Source organism: Melanotaenia boesemani, chromosome 10 (genome assembly GCF_017639745.1).
Source record: "Melanotaenia boesemani isolate fMelBoe1 chromosome 10, fMelBoe1.pri, whole genome shotgun sequence".
Classification (NCBI taxonomy): Eukaryota; Metazoa; Chordata; class Actinopteri; order Atheriniformes; family Melanotaeniidae; genus Melanotaenia; species Melanotaenia boesemani.
Genome location: NC_055691.1, coordinates 37,746,191 through 37,765,576, shown reverse-complemented (window position 1 = coordinate 37,765,576; position 19,386 = coordinate 37,746,191). Strand labels below are relative to the sequence as shown.

At 41.7% G+C, this 19,386-nt stretch overlaps 1 protein-coding gene across 7 annotated transcripts in view; it reads left to right on the top strand.

Moving 5' to 3' along the window:
- Positions 1-4,369: 4,369 nt before the first annotated feature.
- Positions 4,370-19,386, top strand: part of si:dkey-30c15.10 (uncharacterized protein LOC559353 homolog) — a 32,781-nt gene continuing 17,764 nt past the window's right edge. For 2 of the 7 annotated variants that reach the window (XM_041996825.1, XM_041996821.1), the window contains exons 1-11: positions 4,370-4,524; positions 7,111-7,214; positions 7,319-7,486; positions 7,716-7,808; positions 11,478-11,656; positions 12,908-13,000; positions 13,234-13,326; positions 13,817-13,901; positions 14,769-15,863; positions 16,098-16,426; positions 17,296-17,390. In XM_041996825.1, coding sequence (XP_041852759.1) covers positions 7,124-7,214; positions 7,319-7,486; positions 7,716-7,808; positions 11,478-11,656; positions 12,908-13,000; positions 13,234-13,326; positions 13,817-13,901; positions 14,769-15,863; positions 16,098-16,426; positions 17,296-17,390 — 2,321 coding nt within the window. In that variant the 5' untranslated portion in view covers positions 4,370-4,524; positions 7,111-7,123. The remainder of the gene's footprint in view (positions 4,525-7,110; positions 7,215-7,318; positions 7,487-7,715; positions 7,809-11,477; positions 11,657-12,907; positions 13,001-13,233; positions 13,327-13,816; positions 13,902-14,768; positions 15,864-16,097; positions 16,427-17,295; positions 17,391-19,386) is intronic. The other 5 variants (XM_041996824.1, XM_041996822.1, XM_041996823.1 and 2 more) reach the window with 5 other exon arrangements.

Here is a 19,386-nt window from a genome sequence, read left to right as displayed (position 1 = left end):
CCACCAGACTTCTGAGTCTGTCTATTAAAATCTGGTGATCTACTGTATCAAAGGCGGCACTAAGATCTGGTAAAACCAGGACAGAAAGTTTCTGTGTGTAAATTACACCTGAGGTCATTAACAATCTTTAAAAGGGCCATCTCAGTACTGGGGTTCCTCCTAAAACCAGATTTTTCCAAAATAAGGGAGAGCCCGGCCACCTTGCAGAGAAAGGCCGCTTGTATTCGCGATCTTATTCTTTCGGTCACTACCCACAGCTCGTGACCATAGGTGAGGGTAGGAACATAGATTGACTGGTAAATTGAGAGCTTTACCTATTGGCTCAGCTCCCTCTTCACCACAACAGACCGATGCAGAGTCCACATCACTGCAGACGCCGCACCGATTCGCCTGTCCATCTCCCGCTCCATCCTTCCCTCACTCGTGAACAAGACCTCGAGATACATAAACTCCTCCACTTGGGGCAGGACCCTATCGCAGACCCGAAGAGAGCACTCCACCCTTTTCTGGCTGAGGACCATGGTCTCGGACTTGGAGGTGCTGATTCTCATCCCAGCTGCTTTACACTTGGCTGCGAATCGCTCCAGTGAGACCTGAAGATCACGGCCCGATGAAGCCAACAGAACTAAAGAGCAGAGACCCAATCCTGAGGCCACCGAACCGGATCCCCTCAACACCTCGGCTGCGCCTAGAAATTCTGTCCATAAAAGTTATGAACAGAATCGGTGACAGAAGGCAGCCTTGGCGGAGTCCAACCCTCACTGGAAACAATTCTGATTTACTGCCGGCAATGTGGACCAATCATACAGGGACCGGACAGCTCGTACAAGTGGGTCCGGCACTCCATACTCCCGGAGTACCCCCCACAGGAGTCCCCGGGAAACAAGGTTGAATGCCTTCTCCAAATCCACAAAACACATGTAGATTGGTTGGGCAAACTCCCATGCCCCCTCAAAGACCCCAAAGAGGGTGTAGAGCTGGTCCACTATTCCACGACCGGGACGAAAACCACACTGCTCCTCCTCAATCTGAGGTTCGACTATCCGACGCAAGTCCGCAAGTCCGACAACACAACTACAAAGTCGATCATCAAACTGCGGCCTAGAGTGTCCTGGTGCCAAGTGCACATGTGGACACTCTTATGTCTGAACAAGGTGTTCGTTATGGACAATCCATGACGAGCAGAGAAGTCCAACAACAAAACACTACTCGGATTTAGATTAGGGGGTCTGTTCCTCCCAATCACGCCCCTCCAGATCTCACTGCCATTGCCTACGAGAGCATTGAAGTCCCCCAGCAGAACGAGGGAGTCCCTGGAAGGAGGGCTCTCCAACACCCCCTCCAAGCACTCTAAAAGTGGTAGGTACTCTGAGCTGCTACTATCATTATCGTTATTACTATTGCTATCATGTTATTATTATTAGTATTGTTAATATTATTAGCATATACAGTTGCTGCAACCATTATTATTATATTATCATCTCACCAGTGCCTTTAAGTGTATCTGTTCTATTTTTCTACTTTCAGTATTTCATATTATTATGTTTTGTTTTGTTTTGTTTTGTTTTAGTGTATTTTTTGTGTATTTTGTGTACTATACTGGATTACTATGACAATTTCATTTCCTCTTGGGGATGAATAAAGCTATCTATCTATCTATCTATCTATCTATCTATCTATCTATCTATCTATCTATCTATCTATCTATCTATCTATCTATCTATCTATAAAAATTATATCTATAAAATTTCATTATGCTGCAAAATGACAATAAAGATCTTGAATCTTCATAAAATCAATTTTAATAATATTTTGAATATAAAACTGTTGATCACTTTATAATGCATAGTCTCTTTAGTGTTATTTATGTTTATTAGATGTATTCTCCATTTTATTATTTACTTTTTAGCTGCATGTTTGTTTAAAGTTGGACAACTGGGAGAAATTTTAAGAAAACTAAGCATGAAAGGGGCTTTTTCCCTACAAATCTGATGGTTTTAATGATTGTGCAGTTTTAAATACAAAGAGGATACTTGTAATCAAAAGTTCTTTTACTTCTAGGGTAAACTGTGTTAGGAATTTACCATGAGTCAGTCCTGCTCTATATGCAAAACATTGTGGTGCAAAGTACAGCAACAGAATACTAGATCTTATCAGTGCTGCTTTCCGACAGATGGGGGTTAGACCTGTTTGTATCTGTAAGCCCATCACTTCCTCAAGCATGGAAAATAATGCAGAGCAGGTAAATGACTCAGGAAAGAAAAGCCACATGAAGCAAAGTCACATCCAAAGAAATACAGCAGGTGTAAATCATTATTTTCCTCTACGGAAGTCAGCCATAGACATGTTTATTATTTTTATGTCTTTAATTACTGAATGTGGTCAGCTGTTACTTCCATGTAATAATGTCAGATATTGGATAGATTGGATAGATTTTCATGTTTTGGGGGGGTTGCAGCAAGTATTAAAGTCCCCTCAGATAAAACAAAACCAACCTTGTTATCATGTTAATACATTTGTTTTTGTAGCGACATGTGTTATATTTGAAAAGGGGCTGTTACCCCAGTGTTAGAACAGCAGATTGCAAACTCTGGGGGAGGAAGGCAGCGTTGTCTGCATGGGGTCTGATTAACTTCCAGCATTCATAGATACTCACTCACAAAAAAGTGTAGTCATACCTAAACCATTTTAAGGTAATTAAAGGTATTTATTTATTTGCTCTTATTTAATTTAATTTCCTTTTATGGTATGTTTGTCTGACAAAAACCTTGTGGTAGGTGCAGAAGGGGGGGGGGGGGGGGGGGGGGGGGTGAAATGTATGATCATAGCTGAGAAATTTTTACTTGTTTTAAGCTTCCTATCAACATTTTTTACTTCTTGTGTAACATAAGAAGTTTGATGGTGCTGAAACACACAAGTACACGAACCTGTGTTCAGCATGAAACAAACCTCCTCTACTGAGAGTTCATGGAAGTTCCTGTTGCCCAGTAAACCCAGAAAACCCAACAAACCCAATGAATCCATTAAACCCAATAACCCCAATAAACCAAGCAAACTCAGTAAACCCAATAAACCCAGTAAATCCAATAAATCCTGTGAACCCAGTAAACCCAATAAATCCAGTAAACCCAGTAAACTCAGTAAACTCAGTAAACCCAGTAAACCCAGTAAACCCAGTAAACTCAGTAAACCCAGTAAACCCAGTAAACCCAGTAAATCCAGTAAACCCAGTAATCCCAATTAATCCAATGAATCCAGTAAACCCAGTAACATTATGTGAATGATTATTGGACATCTCAGTTTCAGACTGTGTCAGACTTAACGTAAAATTAGACATATTGATCAGTGATGGACGATCCTCCATCTGACATCAGCTTGCATCTGCCTGCTTAAATATGTCGCCACCCTGAGCTGATTGGCTAACTTCATACTAGCAAACTGGTTTGATTGGAATCCCAGTACAGAGCTGTACTGGGATTCCCCTTGGACCCACCGGCTCGAGATAGCCATTAAAAAGAATAACAATCTAGAATGGCCACTCTCGTTTTTCTTTTCTTTTTTTAACCTTGTCCTGTCCGGCACGGTGGCGGCAGAATGATGGTCTGGCTGCTGTGTTCTGCTGAACAAATTAACTTTGCCAAGAGGTGCTTTATGGGTACAAAGCTTTATTTATTTTTTCATTTACTTGTTTGTTTATTCATTCATTCATTTGGAATTATGGAATTTATGTAATCTTCCTGGACAGACCAGAGAGGACAGAAAAGAAGGAGAATAATGAAGAGAAGTAAAAAGGAAAAGGAGACAAAGATCCAGCAGATGGCAGCAACGAGCTTCAGTCCAACCTAACAGCAGACAAGCAGCTGCTACAGCTGTACAGAAAAACAACAGAGTATTTCCTACAGCTTTTACAGGTAAACTAAGCAGACAATCATTGGGCGTTTCTAAAAAATAAACAAGACAACACCAACATGAATCGCAACAACAACCAAAGAACTAGAAACACACACACCTGAACCAAAGCATCTCTTAGTGTATAAACACACTGGACACCTCAGTGCTGAGTCACTCTTGGCTTTCCTTATAAATCAGTATTTATGTCCAAACTCAAGTTTTATGTCGCTATGTTCCCTTTTTCACCTGTTTTATTACTATCTAGTCCTAACTTGTGTTGTATTGTGTTCATTACGGTAAACCGGCTTCAGGGTTTGTCAGACTGTGGAGCAGTTCTACATTTACACGGTTCCCAATAAACACAAGGATATAAAAAAGATGACTGGTCCCAGATCGGTGCAATCCGTGAACACTTTTCGCGTGGAAAACGTTGAGGCTGTGATAGGACCATGGGTAAGAGACTGGTCCCAGATCAGCGCTCGCGGACTGTTTCCCGGATGTGTAGACGACGCTGACGTCAGAATCCCCGCTGAAATTCAAAGTTGTAGGAGGAGACCGAAAGTCTTTTTGTGTTTTCTGTCACTTTTTGTCGGCTCGTGTTACAGTTTACACTTTGTAGAGACGACTTTTCAGGTGAGAAAAGAGCAGCTTACTTCAAGCAAATGTTAATCAAGAGCTGACAAGGCCTTGTCGTAGCTCCATTGTAACGCTAACGGGAAGCTAAGCTAACTTTGAGTGTCAAGTTCTAAATAAGTTAGCTTGTGAAGAGCTAGCTTGAGTTGACTCGGGGCAATGTTTCTAGCCACAGCTTATTGAAATAAATGCCCCTCATGATATGTTGGCTGTGATCGGAGTTAATATGAAGTACATTCAGCAAACTGCCACGGTGTTTTAACTGTTAACGTAGCTGCATTAATTGAAAACGATGTCTCGCTGCTATGCTAGCTTAGCACAAGTCGCTAACCTACGTGCTTCATTTAAAATGACCTAAACTGCTAGAACTGCTGGGCGGTGTCACTTTTTTATTTCAGTCTTTCTTGCGTGTTATGGACTGTGAACAAATCTCTTTTCAATCTGATTTTAAACTTTTATGGGAAAGTTGAAACAAGATGGGAGACCATTGGAAATGTGCTAATATTCATTGTTTTTTTTTTGTTTTTTGTATTTTTTTAACCAGGTGCCACTAAGTTTAACAATCTGTTCTTCAGAAAGAATCACATGCTGAGTTTGGAGAAACGAGAGGCCATTTGTACAACAGTTGTCATTAGCAGCTAAGTTAAAATTAAATATGACAGTCAGTAAAATAAGCATTTACTATTTGCAAATGCATTGAATTCACTCAGAGAATTCTAATTAGTTTGTTGTTTGGGAGCGATATCTATTGTTCAGATTAAGATCCAGAAAACTTTATTTACCCGTACAGATAATTCATTATCAGCTTACCACAGACAGCAGTCAGCATGTGTCAGGCATCATCAGTACACTGTAGACATGAACAATAAATACAGATACAGGCTAAGTCACCTGTTAGCTCATTTAACATAGAGCAGTGACAGAATAAATGTCGTTAAAACGACTGCTGTCGGAGTTGAGAAGTGTGAAGTTGAAGGAATAAAAGATGGAGAACGTCTACTGGCTCTTCTGTGAGGGGTGTGGCAGCGCCGGCCTAATGGCGTCAAAGCAACTCATTAAACAGCACGCGGCGAAGATCACTGATGATGGTTTTTGCTTTCTTAATAATCTTAATAACAAATAAAAGCTATTTGTATGAATCCACAATCTGGACATCTTCACCATGAATCCTGCTCACTGTGTGGCTGCGTCTACAATCAGTGATCATGTCTAGAGATGCATGATATTTATCAGAGGTACATTTTTCTGATTAACAAAACCCAGATAAATTATTTAAATGTGGGGGTATTTTATTCAGGCAGAGTAGCCCTAAAGCAGGCCAAGATGACAAAGACGCTCAGGTCATGTGCACCTTACTAGCAGGACCCAGGCTTGGTCCCATCACTGCCTGACTAATAATGAGCAAGAATGGAGGAAAGAGGGCTTCAAGTTTTAACACAACGAATGTAATATCCCACCTGAAAAATCGCCGTCGCAGTGAAGCCGTATGGAAAGAATATGAAGCTGCTAGCAGTGCTAAAGCTACAACAACAACACAGAATGGCTGTATCCATTCAGCAGGCATTTGAGCGCGGTAAAAACTTCAAGAGACGGTGAAGATGCTAAAGCGAATAAGTGATGGGATTTATAGCTCGACGACCAGCCCTTTTCTGTCGTTGAGAACCCAGGTTTTAGAACATTAATAGCACATTTTCATCATAAACTATGAGATTTTCAGAAAAATCTCTTTGATGCCTGATGCAGTCGAAGCGTTCACAATTCTGTAAACCTTTGGTAGATTATTCACTTAAGTTTTGAGGATGCACTTTATTTATTCATTTGATTTATTTATTTGATATTTTTGTAGTTCAGGCTGACAGCTTGTCCGTACATATAGTTTCATATTTAAACACAAATACGTTTTCAGATAAACAAACATCTGCTACACAGTTTTGAAGGGATGCACTTTGTTGATTGAATGGAATTTTCTTTTCTTGCTGTTATTTACAGCAAATGACCACATTTATGTGCTGTGGCATGAAAAACATTTGAAGAGCCAAAACTTTTTGTTTGCTGTTATAGATAATCCAGAGCTGCTTAAATATCAGCTTTTTATCGCTGCATCAGCTCAAACTGCAGAATATAAACATTAAAATATGAACTTATCGGTATCGGCCATGAGAAGCAGAAAATCATCGGTTGAAATTTTTCATATCAGTAATCCTGTCTTTAGTTTTCATTCAAGTCGAGATGACAGAATGTGATGAGGTAGGGCCATGTTCAGACTCTGAAGGCGGGATAAAAGGACAGCATCTTCAGAAAACAATACACAACCCTGAGGTGAGCCAGATTATGTCCTCCTGGACATTTGTCCCTTCATAAAAACCGGATAAGAGGCCGGTCTCTCCATTAAAACGTGGGGCTGCATTTGGTTAAAGCAGAGGAAAAGTCTGCAAATAGAAGTCTTGCGTGAGAAACCAGGATGTGTCCAGTATTTGTGTTAACTCTAGCTTTTGTTTCAGCACATTGGGTTGAACTTCCTTCTCTGTCCCATAACTGTGAGCTCTGACCTCTTGAAAAGCTTAATCAGTGTGTTTTGTCTTTCAGTTTATGATTCAGTATGGAGCCTGAAGAAAACTGTGGCAATGCCAACTTGAAGAGGCAGAGAGAACCTCTTTCAGATTCAGAAGACAACTTCCTCTTAGCAACAGGTTTGTTTGTGCTGGTTTGTACAGAAATGTGAAGGATCACATGTGATGTGTATATATTTACAAGTTTATGCAGCTATTTCCTTTTTTTCTACTTGTTGTGTCAGAGGTGAATGATGGCCAGAAGCGGCGCCGGCTGGAAGCATCTGGTCAGGAGAACCGTAGCCCTAAACCATCCTCCTCTGGACGCTTGGCTGAACTAGAGACGAAGCCAGACACCCCCATAGTTCCTTCAGTCCGCTCCCGAGTTCAGCTGCTCACACAGAGGAGAGATGGTAATTTATGGACCTGCTGATGTCGCGTACCTGCACACACTAAAGAAATGAGAATATATTTCCTCACATGGTTTGCTTGGTTAGCCTTTGTGGTACTGCTGAACATGACGGGATGTTCTTGATCAGAAATGAAGCTGAACGATCCTCATGCAGCAGTCGAGTTGCTGGTGAATCTGACAAGTTGGAGCAAAAACGTTGAAACAGAGAATGTTTTTTTTTTTTTTTTAAGGAGCTTCTGTGGCCCAGCGGTGCTTCTCAGATCCTGGAGCTGAGGGCTCATCCATCACTGCCCACGACAGGGGTGTTAGAGAGCATCTCCTGAGTGAGGACGAACACACACATTCATGCACAACTAACATGGACGTCTTTCGTTCTCACTTGCATTTAGTCTTTAATCTATTGAGATGTTTACTGCTGCTCGTTTGTAGTTAATGAAACATAAACACATTTCAGCCAAAGCAGTTTTTCCTGCTTAGATGCTAACATATCCTTAGCCTCGGATCCGGGGCCGAACAGAGTCCATCCTTTACTGCATAGATTTTAAGTCCTAAATTAAGTTAAATGTACAAAGCACGAGAATAATGGGGATTTTTTTTCAGTACTTGCAAGGTGTGAATTTGTTTTTCCAACAATAAAGAGACCAATAAGAACTCTGCCCAAATCCCCCAAAATCAATATTTTAAATGCTATAAATAAGATTAAACTGAAGTCAACAGCCTCATTGATTGGCTTTGAGAGTTGTCTTTGCAAATAACATTCAGTCCTGTTATTTACCTCATCTGTCCTCTTGTCTCATTTTAGCTCAGTATGAGAGTCTTAATATAAATTTTTAATCATCTGTATGTAAAACACAAGTATTGGTGACAGATATCAATGTAGAATTTTATAGGTAATCATTTTTCCATGTTTTATTTATCCAAACTTGGCCAGAAACAGAAACATGGTGATACTACAAGCACTCAGAGCTCAGACCTCCACCAAGCCGTTGGTATATCTTCTGGCAGTGATTGTAGACGTTAGTTTTAGAGGTAGAAGCTCGATGGGTAAAATGATTCTTATCCCCCCCATGGGCAGGCGCAAACCTACGTCACAACCCGGTGGCCATAAACAGCTTGTCAGTGAAACCAAACCTGCATCTCCACAGATTTCTGATAGAAGATGATCCATAATGTTGTCCATTTATATTGACCCCCTCAGTTACAAGGCTAGAAAAAGATATGAGGTGAAGATAGAGACCGTAGGACTGGACGAATGTCCTGATGTCCGTCCACCGTAGACTGTGAAGGAGCTGCTAACAAGAAACATGGAGAACTTCACTAAACCGCCAACAGACGTGTGCTGTTACTGTAACCAGACATTTGCTTTTTTCGCATCTATACAAAAACAACTATAAGTTTTAAACTAGAGTCTGACCGATTGATCAGCCGACCGATTGATCGGCCGGCCGATTGAATCGGCTGATTAAAATGCTTTTCAAAACAACCATCTGCCGGAGTTTTGCCGATAAATTCTTAGTTTCTCATGAAAAGGTAAATGTTGTCGAGTGCCGGAGTCGTGCATAATGATGTCGTTGCGGTGTTTGTCCACTAGATGGAGCTCTGACTCCATTCAATCCTCCGTCCTCACTGCTAACTACAGCAGTAGCTACAGCCAGGCAGCACTACAGGGATGGGCAGGACGGAGCCTGACGACAGGTACGTTTATAATGACGTTGTGAAATTAAGAATGACTCAGCATGTCTGCAGTTTAACGCTGTTTACATGTGTCATGATAGCGACCCGTCCTTCATCGGTCATGCTTTATATTTACGTTGCATTGCTAAAGCTGTGCTAACCTAGCTTAAGTTACTTACTGTCCATTTATGTTAGCAATAACATTGCTGTGGTTATGCTAAGCTAACATAGCGATAGCTAGCAGCTTAAAGCCGGTAAGGAACTGCAGAAATAAGGTAAGTGTAGAAAGTATCTGAGTCCAGAACGAGGTCCATCCCTCCTTCAGCTGCGTGGTGAGACGGATGTCAGGAGGATGGATGTGAAGCAGAGAGCAGGGAAGTTAAAATAATGAACATTACTCCGTCTGCAGCTATGTCAGGAAGTCCCTCCTAGTTTTACTGGTCAGGAAATCCTAGAACGGGACTCAGGCTGCAGCAGCTCACTGTGGTGTTGTGGAGGAACATGCGTTCCAGACTATCTGGGACCGTCATATGTTTAAAATGCAGCTCTGTTAAAGACGACATGTTTTAATATCCAAGAAAATTCTCTGGTTTTTATTTTGGTTCAAATGAGCCATGACTTCACAGCCACGAAAATAATGTGTAGAGAAAATCGACCTTCGGCCTCAAAAGGTCCATCTGTCGGGCTCTAATTTAAACAATAATATCATGATAAATCTTTTACTCACCCTCACAAAACGATCTGAATGAATTGATGAACATTTCGAAGGTGTCCAGCATTAACACGCTTGATAGCCGCTAGCCAGTTATCACGTCTTTCTGGACGTTTGTGTCTTTTTGGGAAGAATAATCTCTTCTCTGTGGAACAGCTATGTTTATGGTAGCCAACAACATAACTTTTCAGCATATTTAAAGGAAACTTGACGAAAATCAAAGAAAAAATCTTTGAGGATTGACGCCGAAAATCCAACGGTATTGTGTTAGCCACCTTTTGTTTTTACGAAGAAAGAGCTAGATGTGAGTTCAAAGATGTTCCCTGATGTTTGCACCCCTTAATGAATCCTTAAAAATCACCCCAAAATCTAATCACGTGTTCTTTTATTCCATTCCAAGACTCAGGCTTTTTTTTTTTGTCAGTTTCTGTAGTATGTGAGTAATGTTTCTGGGGCCAGATGGAGGGCAGAGAGTTCAGCTTTCTGACAGCCTGCTGGCTTCCTAAGTCTGCGAGAGCAGCCCGGAGGCTCCTGTTCCTTCTGCCTGAAGCCAGGAGGCTAACAGGCTGTGCAGGGGGGGCTGGAGTCCCTCACAATGCTGCTGCTTTGCGGGTGAGGCAGGTGTTATAAATGTCCAGGAGAGGGGGGGTGGGACACCTGTGATCTTCCCTGCTGTGTTCTCTATGCCCTGCAGGGTTTCTCTGTTCTGTACGGGGACCCAGCTGGTCAGGATGCTCTCAGTGCTGCCTTGGTAAAGGTGATCATGATGGGTGGGGGGCGCTCCCTCTCTTCAGCCTGTGGAGGAAGTAGAGGCGCCGCTGGGCTTTCTCCACCAGTGATGTGCAGTTGGCTGTCCAGCACATGTCCTCACAGATGTGGAAACCCAGGAACACGAGGCTGCTCGCTCTCGCCACAGCAGCAGCATTGATGGTCGGGGTCGAATTCAAGCTGGAATGGGTCCAGGGTGGAGGGGAGGGTGGGTTTGGGGTGAGACTCTACTAGCCGTTCAAAGCGGTTCATGATGATGATGCGACCTGTTTAGCTTTCCCGATGCCTCTTAGCAGGTTGGCTCTTGCTGTTCTCAGGCCTTCTGCATCCCCAGCTCTGAAGGCAGTGTTTCTGGAGAGGAAAACCCTCCTGACTCCAGGGTCTGCAGGGGGATTTTCTGGAGGAAGAAGACACAGAGCAGAAGACATTTCAGTCAGGCAAGCTGGTGGTCCACTGGACCCCCCCCCCGGCTATTGGTACAGAGGGGTCGCTGCCTCCACTCACGCCGCCATCTTATGCACCTTAATGTAATCTTATTCTGAGATTCCCTAAAAATTTCATCAACATCCACCCATAACATTTTCAGTCAAGTTGCTAACAGACCACTGATGCTGAATACATCACCTCCGCTTTGGAGGGGATGGAAATCTGACATGTTGAGCTGTTCCTGGTTCCGTGAAGATCTGACTATGTCGATGAGACTGAAGTGATTTCTATTGGCCATGGTTCTCCAGCACCTTGGCCAATAGAAATGAAATGACCGAAGGATGATACACTTTTTAAACTTACCTTAATTTCTATGTATAAAACATCTCTAAAAAGAAAACTTTCCTTTCAGGTGAAGGAGAATTTAATCAACGGATGAAGCGCTTTAAAGCTCCCCAGGCCAGCCTCACCCTCACGCAGAGCCCCTCCAACTCCTGCCCACCGACCCGCTCTGGTTTCGTATCGGACATTCAACACAAACTCCAGTGTACAACAACACCTAGCTCCAAGCAGGCTTCCCTCATACGCCAGGTTGGTTTTCAGCTGCGATAGTCCTACATCAGTCTAAGCCTAGAAGCTGTGTAAAGGTCCATTTCTGCTCCCTCATGTACGTGAACGGGTACGTCCGTTTCAAACGTCATACGTCGCCAACCTCGTACTTCCATGTGTCTTTTGCGTTGCCATGGTAATGTTCCTCCACGGTACTGAGTTCACTCACCAGTTGGTGGCGGTAAAACGCCGCCATAAACACGCGCACCATGCTCACACAGCCTTTCTAGAATGGTCTGTACTTATAAAACGCTTTTAACCAAAACGTCACATTCACCCACTGATGGCAGAAGCTGCCATGCAAGGCGCTAACCATGATCCATCAGGAGCAATTTGGGGTTCAGTGTCTTGCTCAGGGACACCTCGACATGAGCTCTCTGGGCTGGAATCAAACCGGCAACCCTTGGGCTGCACGACGACCACTCTACCCACTGAGCCATGCCGCCCCTAAGCTAAGCTCCTTGAAAACGGACCAAGTTACACTCGTAAACAATGCAGGAGGCGAACGAAAGTGTCCATCAGTCTACTTATCCGTCTTCAGCGTCCAGCATAAATGGGCCTTTATGATCATTCAAGCCAACCGTAACTATAACCTACTAAAATAAAGTTTTTAAAGGTAAAGATGGCATCTACTTGCCAAACCCAAACTGGGAGCTGGTTCCACATACAGGGGCCTGATTATTGAAGGCTGTGCCTCCTTTCTGCTTGCAGCCTGCATGTAAACTGCTATGTTGAAAGTGCAACTATGAGGTCTTTGTTCCCACAGTGTTGATCAAGAGTTTTATATCTGAGGAGGAGATGGTGTTTAAATTCTACTCCGGGTTGAACAGGGAGCTAAATGATATGACTTCTCCTGTTAGACTGGAGGTTTGTTGGGGGACAGAAGTAAAGTACGCGTCCAGTCTTAAAGACAAATGGATGGACTAATTTTTCTGCCTCATTTTGAGACAAGGTTTTAATTCTGACAATATTACATAGTTGATAGAAGTTGGTTTAGAAACCTGTTATGTTAAAGTCAAAGAATAAGTTTTATCGGTTTTTAAACTGTCCAACAAGTGAAAGAAACTAGAAATAATTTACTGATTTAGTATAGATCAGGGCTCACCAAATAAAAAGTTTTTTATGCTTCCCTGCTGCAAACCCCTTGACTCTAATTAAGGAGTCAGAATACTAGAATAATAAAGTAATTCATGTGTAATTTATCCTAAACTCCGACCTTATTTCACTGTTCAGGAACGAGAGCAGGAGTTAAACCAGTTACGCTTGCAGCCAATCAGTGAGAACGCCTGGCTGAAAAGAAGCAGCTCTGATTCCTCGTTGACTCAGGTGGGTTTATCATCTGCTCATCACCCATTCTGTTCTGTAGTCGGTTGTTAGTCGATGACCAGGAAGCAATACTTGAGTGTGTTTTTAAAAATGTTTGGTTGTTGCCCCAGACATACATGTTTACAGAGATCTACTCATACATTCAGAGTAATGATGTGGTACTTTCCAGTGATTCTTCACAGACTTCAGTTTTTCCAGGTGTTTATTTACATGCTAGTTTATATCAAAATTAGCAGGCAAGGACCCCTGCTGGCCCCTCATCACCCTCCACATGGGTTCCTAGATCTAAAAGGAGCGTTTGTTGGCCTCCCATGCAGACCTGGGATGTGAGTCCATGCACCAACTGGTCACGCCTGCACTTTTTACACATGGGTTGTGTTTGCAGTGATGAATGAAACGTGATCACGAGTAAAAACTATTGAGCCACAGTGAGATATGTCCAACTTGATCTGATGTCTGGCGTGCACCTTTTTTTTTAAAAAATGGAGACGTTGAAGGTTCACTGAAGATGGAAAATTGTCGGGCATTTCTTTCCTTGGAGGCCAAGATCATAATCTTCATTCTATTTGTCCTGCTGTGTAAACTTCGGTACCATTGGAGGCATTTAGCTTTCTGTTCTTCACCATTCTACCTTTGTTTAGCTTGTTTTTATTTTCTGTCTTCAGTTTCCATTAATATTTGAATTTACTGCAGCGATGTTGGAGAAGCTGTTCACATGAAATCAAGGTCCCAGTAGTAGTAGTACTATTTTGATCTGCGTGTGCCTTCATTTAATCATTTTCTTACATGCTGGTACTGATATTCTTGATGTTTCAGCAGGTTCGTGGTGATGCTGAGATGAAAGATGGAAGTTTCTTTGAAACTACGTCAGATGCCCAGAAGCCTTCTGTTATTATGATGGGTAAGACATCATGTAGACTTCATACAGTTTTCCCTCAGGAGAATTTAGGCAGCTGAAGACAATAAAACTTATTTTACTCTCAAATGTAAGTCGCTTTGGATAAAAGCGTCTGGTAAATGACTGTAGAATAGAATAGTTTTATTTTGGAAATAAACAAGGTACAAATGTCTTGATTTGCAGGGCTCCAGACTGCGACCAAACGGTCGCATTTTGCGACTAAAATGTGAGACAGTGCGAGTGAATATTTGATCTACGGTGACCGATACATCTACCGGTCTTTTTCTTGTAGGAGTTATAACTGAATTTATTTAGTCGCTAACAAACTTCTGCTCCCCTCTTCAGCCCAGTAGTTCACAGTAATAACAAATTAGCTGCTGGTTTTCCGACTCAAACTAACTTCAATACGAGAAAAGGAGACGAACACCAACGAAGAAGACGACAGCCAATGTGTGTGTGAGTGGGCACGAATGACCACTGTGATTGGCTTATGTGTGGAAAGAGGCGGGTCTTGGGGGAATTTATTATTCCTCAGTGTTGCCAACTTAGCGACTTTGTCGATATATTTAGCGAGTTTTCAGACCCCTCTACCGAGGTTTTTTTAAAATTTTTTTTATTAAGTGACTAGCGACAAACCTAGCGACTTTTTCTGGTATTATTGGAGACTGACGTGAATGAACGTAGTTTATTCTTCCCAATGAGGAGAGGATGCTATGCAGACCCCTCTCATACAAGGCTTGGACTGAATCCTATTTCACCCCTTTGCCCTACCACTTAGTCCTCTTTTTGGTAGTGTGATCAGTAAGGACGCTGTTGTGAGGTATACCGAGAATAAAGTTATGCCATGAAGTGAAACTTCTTTTTTACCAGGTGAAAGCACACCATCTGCATCTGCTCAACTCCAGAGCTTCCAGGAAGGTGATGCTGGTGAGGAAGTCGGGGAGCAAAAAGATCATCTTGGTTCAGACCAACCAGAGAACCAGACCATATTAAAGTTGTCTTTCAGTGAGGATCAGAATGTGTCCGAGCTGCCTGTAGCTGCTACGCAGAGATGCTTTCAGACAACAGGAAGAAGTGACGTCTCCAAAGGGTCAGGACAGAGCGTGCCTGAGGTGTTTACTTTTGATGAAGATGAAATATTGGAGGATTCCTCATATGGTGAGGAGGAGATGGAGGCTTCAACAGATGAGGAGTTAAAGATGTGGAGATATCCTAAAGGCATGTTGTGTAAGGATGAAAAGTCTGTAAGGGCAAAAGGCCATGAAACGTGTCCTAACGAGGAGTTAGAATCATCTCGGGTGGACGATGAACCTGCTGACATCCAGGATGGAGGATTTCGTCCACCTGCAGATGTCTCTGCTGAGTTTTCTGGCTGTCCTGACAAGCAGGAACATGAGAGGACTAGACCAGAGGAAGAACAACGTGAGTCAGAAAGTTGTTTAGGTGATTCTGGGAGAGAGAAATCTGCTTTTGACAGTGATCAATGCAAAACTGAGTCTAAAGGGAGATACGAGGATAGGCTCTTAAATATTAACATTTCAACAGCTACACAAGAGCAGAGGAGGGTAGATGGATGCCCAGACGAATATGATGCACTTGAACGGTCAGACAACTGCCAGACCGCCGGTGTAAAAGACGTTGCTAAAGCTTTGAAAGAAACCCAGACGAGTAGCTCAGACCATGAAATGAATATTAAAGCTGCAGCACAGCTTTCAGAGACGGTTCAGGATGCAGCATCAGACTCTTACATGAAGGATGATGCTCAGAGTTCAGGAGAGATAACGGCAGCAGAAGCCCAGGAGATGGATCGTGATCCAGTTCGTATCCGGCATTTCCATGAGCAGGCAGATGGAAGGGAAAGCTCAAAGAAAGTCACCTTTATCCTGCAGCCTGAGCTGATCAATAGCTCGCCTTTTTCTGTGATCGACACCTCATTGGAGTCCAGGGCAGAGACCAGTTTGTCAGGTGAGACTAGTCTAAAGATGTTAACACCTGGGCTGCATTTAAAGAGGTGGAGCACGTGGGTGGGGTGGTGATTGGTAAACTACAGACACGACATGAACAGCTTTTCATGCTGCCCACACCAACAGGTGGCGGTCAGGGAGGTTTGCACCTTGCTCGTCTTCTTTTATGCTTGTATAGGACGTGAAAAAGACACTTCCAGAAACTGTTTGATAAACCCGCGACTTCTTTTCACAGATGCTGGATCCAGCTCTCACGATGAGACCAACGCCGCTGAATTAATTGAGCAGATGTTTGAGGAGGTGCTGGAATATGCTGAGAAGGTCGAAGAAAAGAGAAGGAATGAAGGTGCTGACTGTGATACTGGGATTGGTGCTTGTTCTGGAGGCAGTGACAAGACTGATGAGGAGGGAGAGAAGGAGAAAAATGACGAAGCAGAGGCCAGAGAGGAGGAGTGTGATCAGGACACAAAGCTGGACAGCAGTGGAGATGAGCTGCTCACTTTTCCTCCCAGTGGCATCCTCTCTCCTCTCAGCAAGTCCGTGGAGGCTGTGGTCACCCCGTTGGTAAGATAACTTCTGTGTAAACAGCTGTAGAACGTCTGACAGCGACTGCTGAGTAATCTAGTCTCTGTATTTGCTGCCGATGTTTGGGCAGTATTTTTTAAGACATCTATGCTAGGGGCGAGCCATCTTAGGTACCTTACGATTCGATTATAATTCAAGGTGCTACGATACGATTATTAAACTATTGTCAGGATTTTCAAACATATTTTTTACAATTCAGTTTTTCAACGAGGGGAATATAGTTTAAACACGCATTGTATCATCCAACACCTTCTCCCAGACTGTGTGAGATTGAACATGTAATATTTAACTTTAAAATAACTATTACTGAATAAAATAGCCTATCTATCAAAACAGCATACACAGCTATAAAGTACTCTAAACTGACAGACAGGGCTATGGTATGCTAAAGTATGCTAAACTGACAATACCGGTGGCTTCTCCTCCTCTAACCTGGAAATGCATGAGATGCAACCACATGTAGTATAACTAGTAGACTTCATTTTGGCTTTAAACAACTTACATCTGGGGTAAGTCTTGTTCAGGCCTTGTCCGTTCTCATGTCCATATAAACCAAAATGTTTCCAAATGCTAGCCTTCAAACCTGATGAATAAATCTCGCTTTCAGTAACGGGCTGAAAGGCGAGCTGCTGCCTTCTGGTATTTCTGTTGTTTACTGGTGGCCAGACACTTTATGGAGACCGGTTCGTCCCCTTAATATGTCCGGGTGGCACGTGTTACTTTTATGTTCCTGACATACTTTGCAGTTGTGTTCCCATCATTTAGTTGTTATGAAAAATATTTTATTTGAACATTGATTAAATAGTGAATCGGCCTACCTCTAATCTATGTTCATATTCCTCCAACAGCGACTGGCAGCAACTCAAGAGTCCAATCCTCCATCTTGGCTCCAGACCCCAGAAGACAGCAGCGCCCCTCCTGCTGAATCTGCTCCTCTGTACAGGTAATCTAAGCAGGAGCAAGAGAAATGGCAAATTACAAACCAAACTTTGTATTTAAGAGCCTAAAGCTACAAAAGTTGACAGACCATAAATATTTTCTCATAAGAACACGACCCCAATCTTTACTCTACTATTCTATAGTCATTTAGCAGACACTTTTATCCAAAGCGACTTACATTTGAGTGTAAGAACAACACAAGCAAGAATTCAAACAAAATGGACGTCATCATTAAGTTGTAGTAAGACTGCTGGGAGTCCAGTTGGACCCAGGTGCTGTCATGTAGTGCTGGAGGCTGTGCTATATATATATATATATATATATATATATATATATATATATATATATATATATATATATATATATATATATATATATAATGTGTATATATATATGTGTATATATATATGTGTATGTATATATATATATATATATATATATATATATATATATATATATAATGTGTATATATATATAATGTGTATATATATATAATGTGTATATATATATAATGTGTGTATATATATGTGTATATATATATATATATATATGTATATATATATATACATATATATATATATATATATATATATATATATATATATGTATATATATATATATATATATATATACATATATATATATATATATATATATATATGTATATATATATGTATATATATATATATATCTATGTGTATATGTATATATCTATGTGTATATGTATATATATATATATATATGTATATATATATGTGTGTGTGTGTATATATTTTATTTTATTTTTTGTTTCTTTTTTTGTTTTTTGTAAGTCATTTTGTTTAAATACAAGATCACGATTTCATCAAACAATATCAGCTTGGGCATAAGTGCACACAGCTTATTAAGTACTTGTTTGAGCCAAGAGCTGGACAAATTTTTTTAACTCATTCTGTTAAGGAGGAGATGGTTCCACCACCGGGAAACAACAGAGGAGAAGAGTCTAGCTACTGATGTGGCGCCACCTTGTGGTGGGAGCACTAGGCGCCTTTCGCTGGCAGAGAAAAGCTGCATATTCAGATGATCCCAAGCATCATCTCATCTTGGCCGACCACCTCACGTCAGTCTCGAACCAATCACAAAGCCAATCTTCACGTTCCACAGACAGCGAATCAGATTGCATGTTTATCCCACAGTACACTGTGACAGTTTAGCTCAGGTGTATTAACTTATAGCAGGTTTAGTTTAATTAAACTATTTTATTTGTTTTTCCGGGGTGCCAGTCAGGTCTTTCTCCTGGCAAACATATCTTTACTGAGATCTGATTTACCACTCCACAAAGGATGTAAGCAACAGTTCATACAAACAACCTAATAGCAAAGGGAAAATTGTACCCAACACTAGGGCTGCAACGATTAGTCGACGTTGTCGACAATAGTCGACAATAAAAATAGTCGACAACGAATTTAGCCATCGACTATTGTCGGCAAAAAAAAAAAAAGAAAGAAAAAAAAAAACTACAGAGTGAGACATCGTCTTCTAATCCTATCTCTGCTGAGAGTTGCACAATGCACATGCGCAAAGAAGGGAAAAACATAAAGAGTGAGACATCGTCTTCTTTTTTTATCTCTGCTGAGAGTTGCACATGCGCAGTAAAGTCCGCCAGGGGAAAAACATGGTAAACTGCGGCGGAGAACGTTAAACTTACAAAATAAATTAAATACATGTGAGATTTGTAAAGCGGACCTTGTGTACCACGGAAGTACGTCTGCAGTGCTCGAATATTTAAAGAGGAGGCACGTCGGACTTACTTAACAACCTCATGCAAGATTTCAAAGCTGAAAGTGAAATAAGATCCATATAAAATAATCATGAGATACATAATCCGATTGGTCGACTAGTCGTTTTAATAGTCGGTGACTAATCGACCATCAGAATAGTCATTTGTTGCAGCCCTACCCAACACCAAGAACCTATACATACACACATATCGCAACCATCCATCCATTTCCATTCATTAT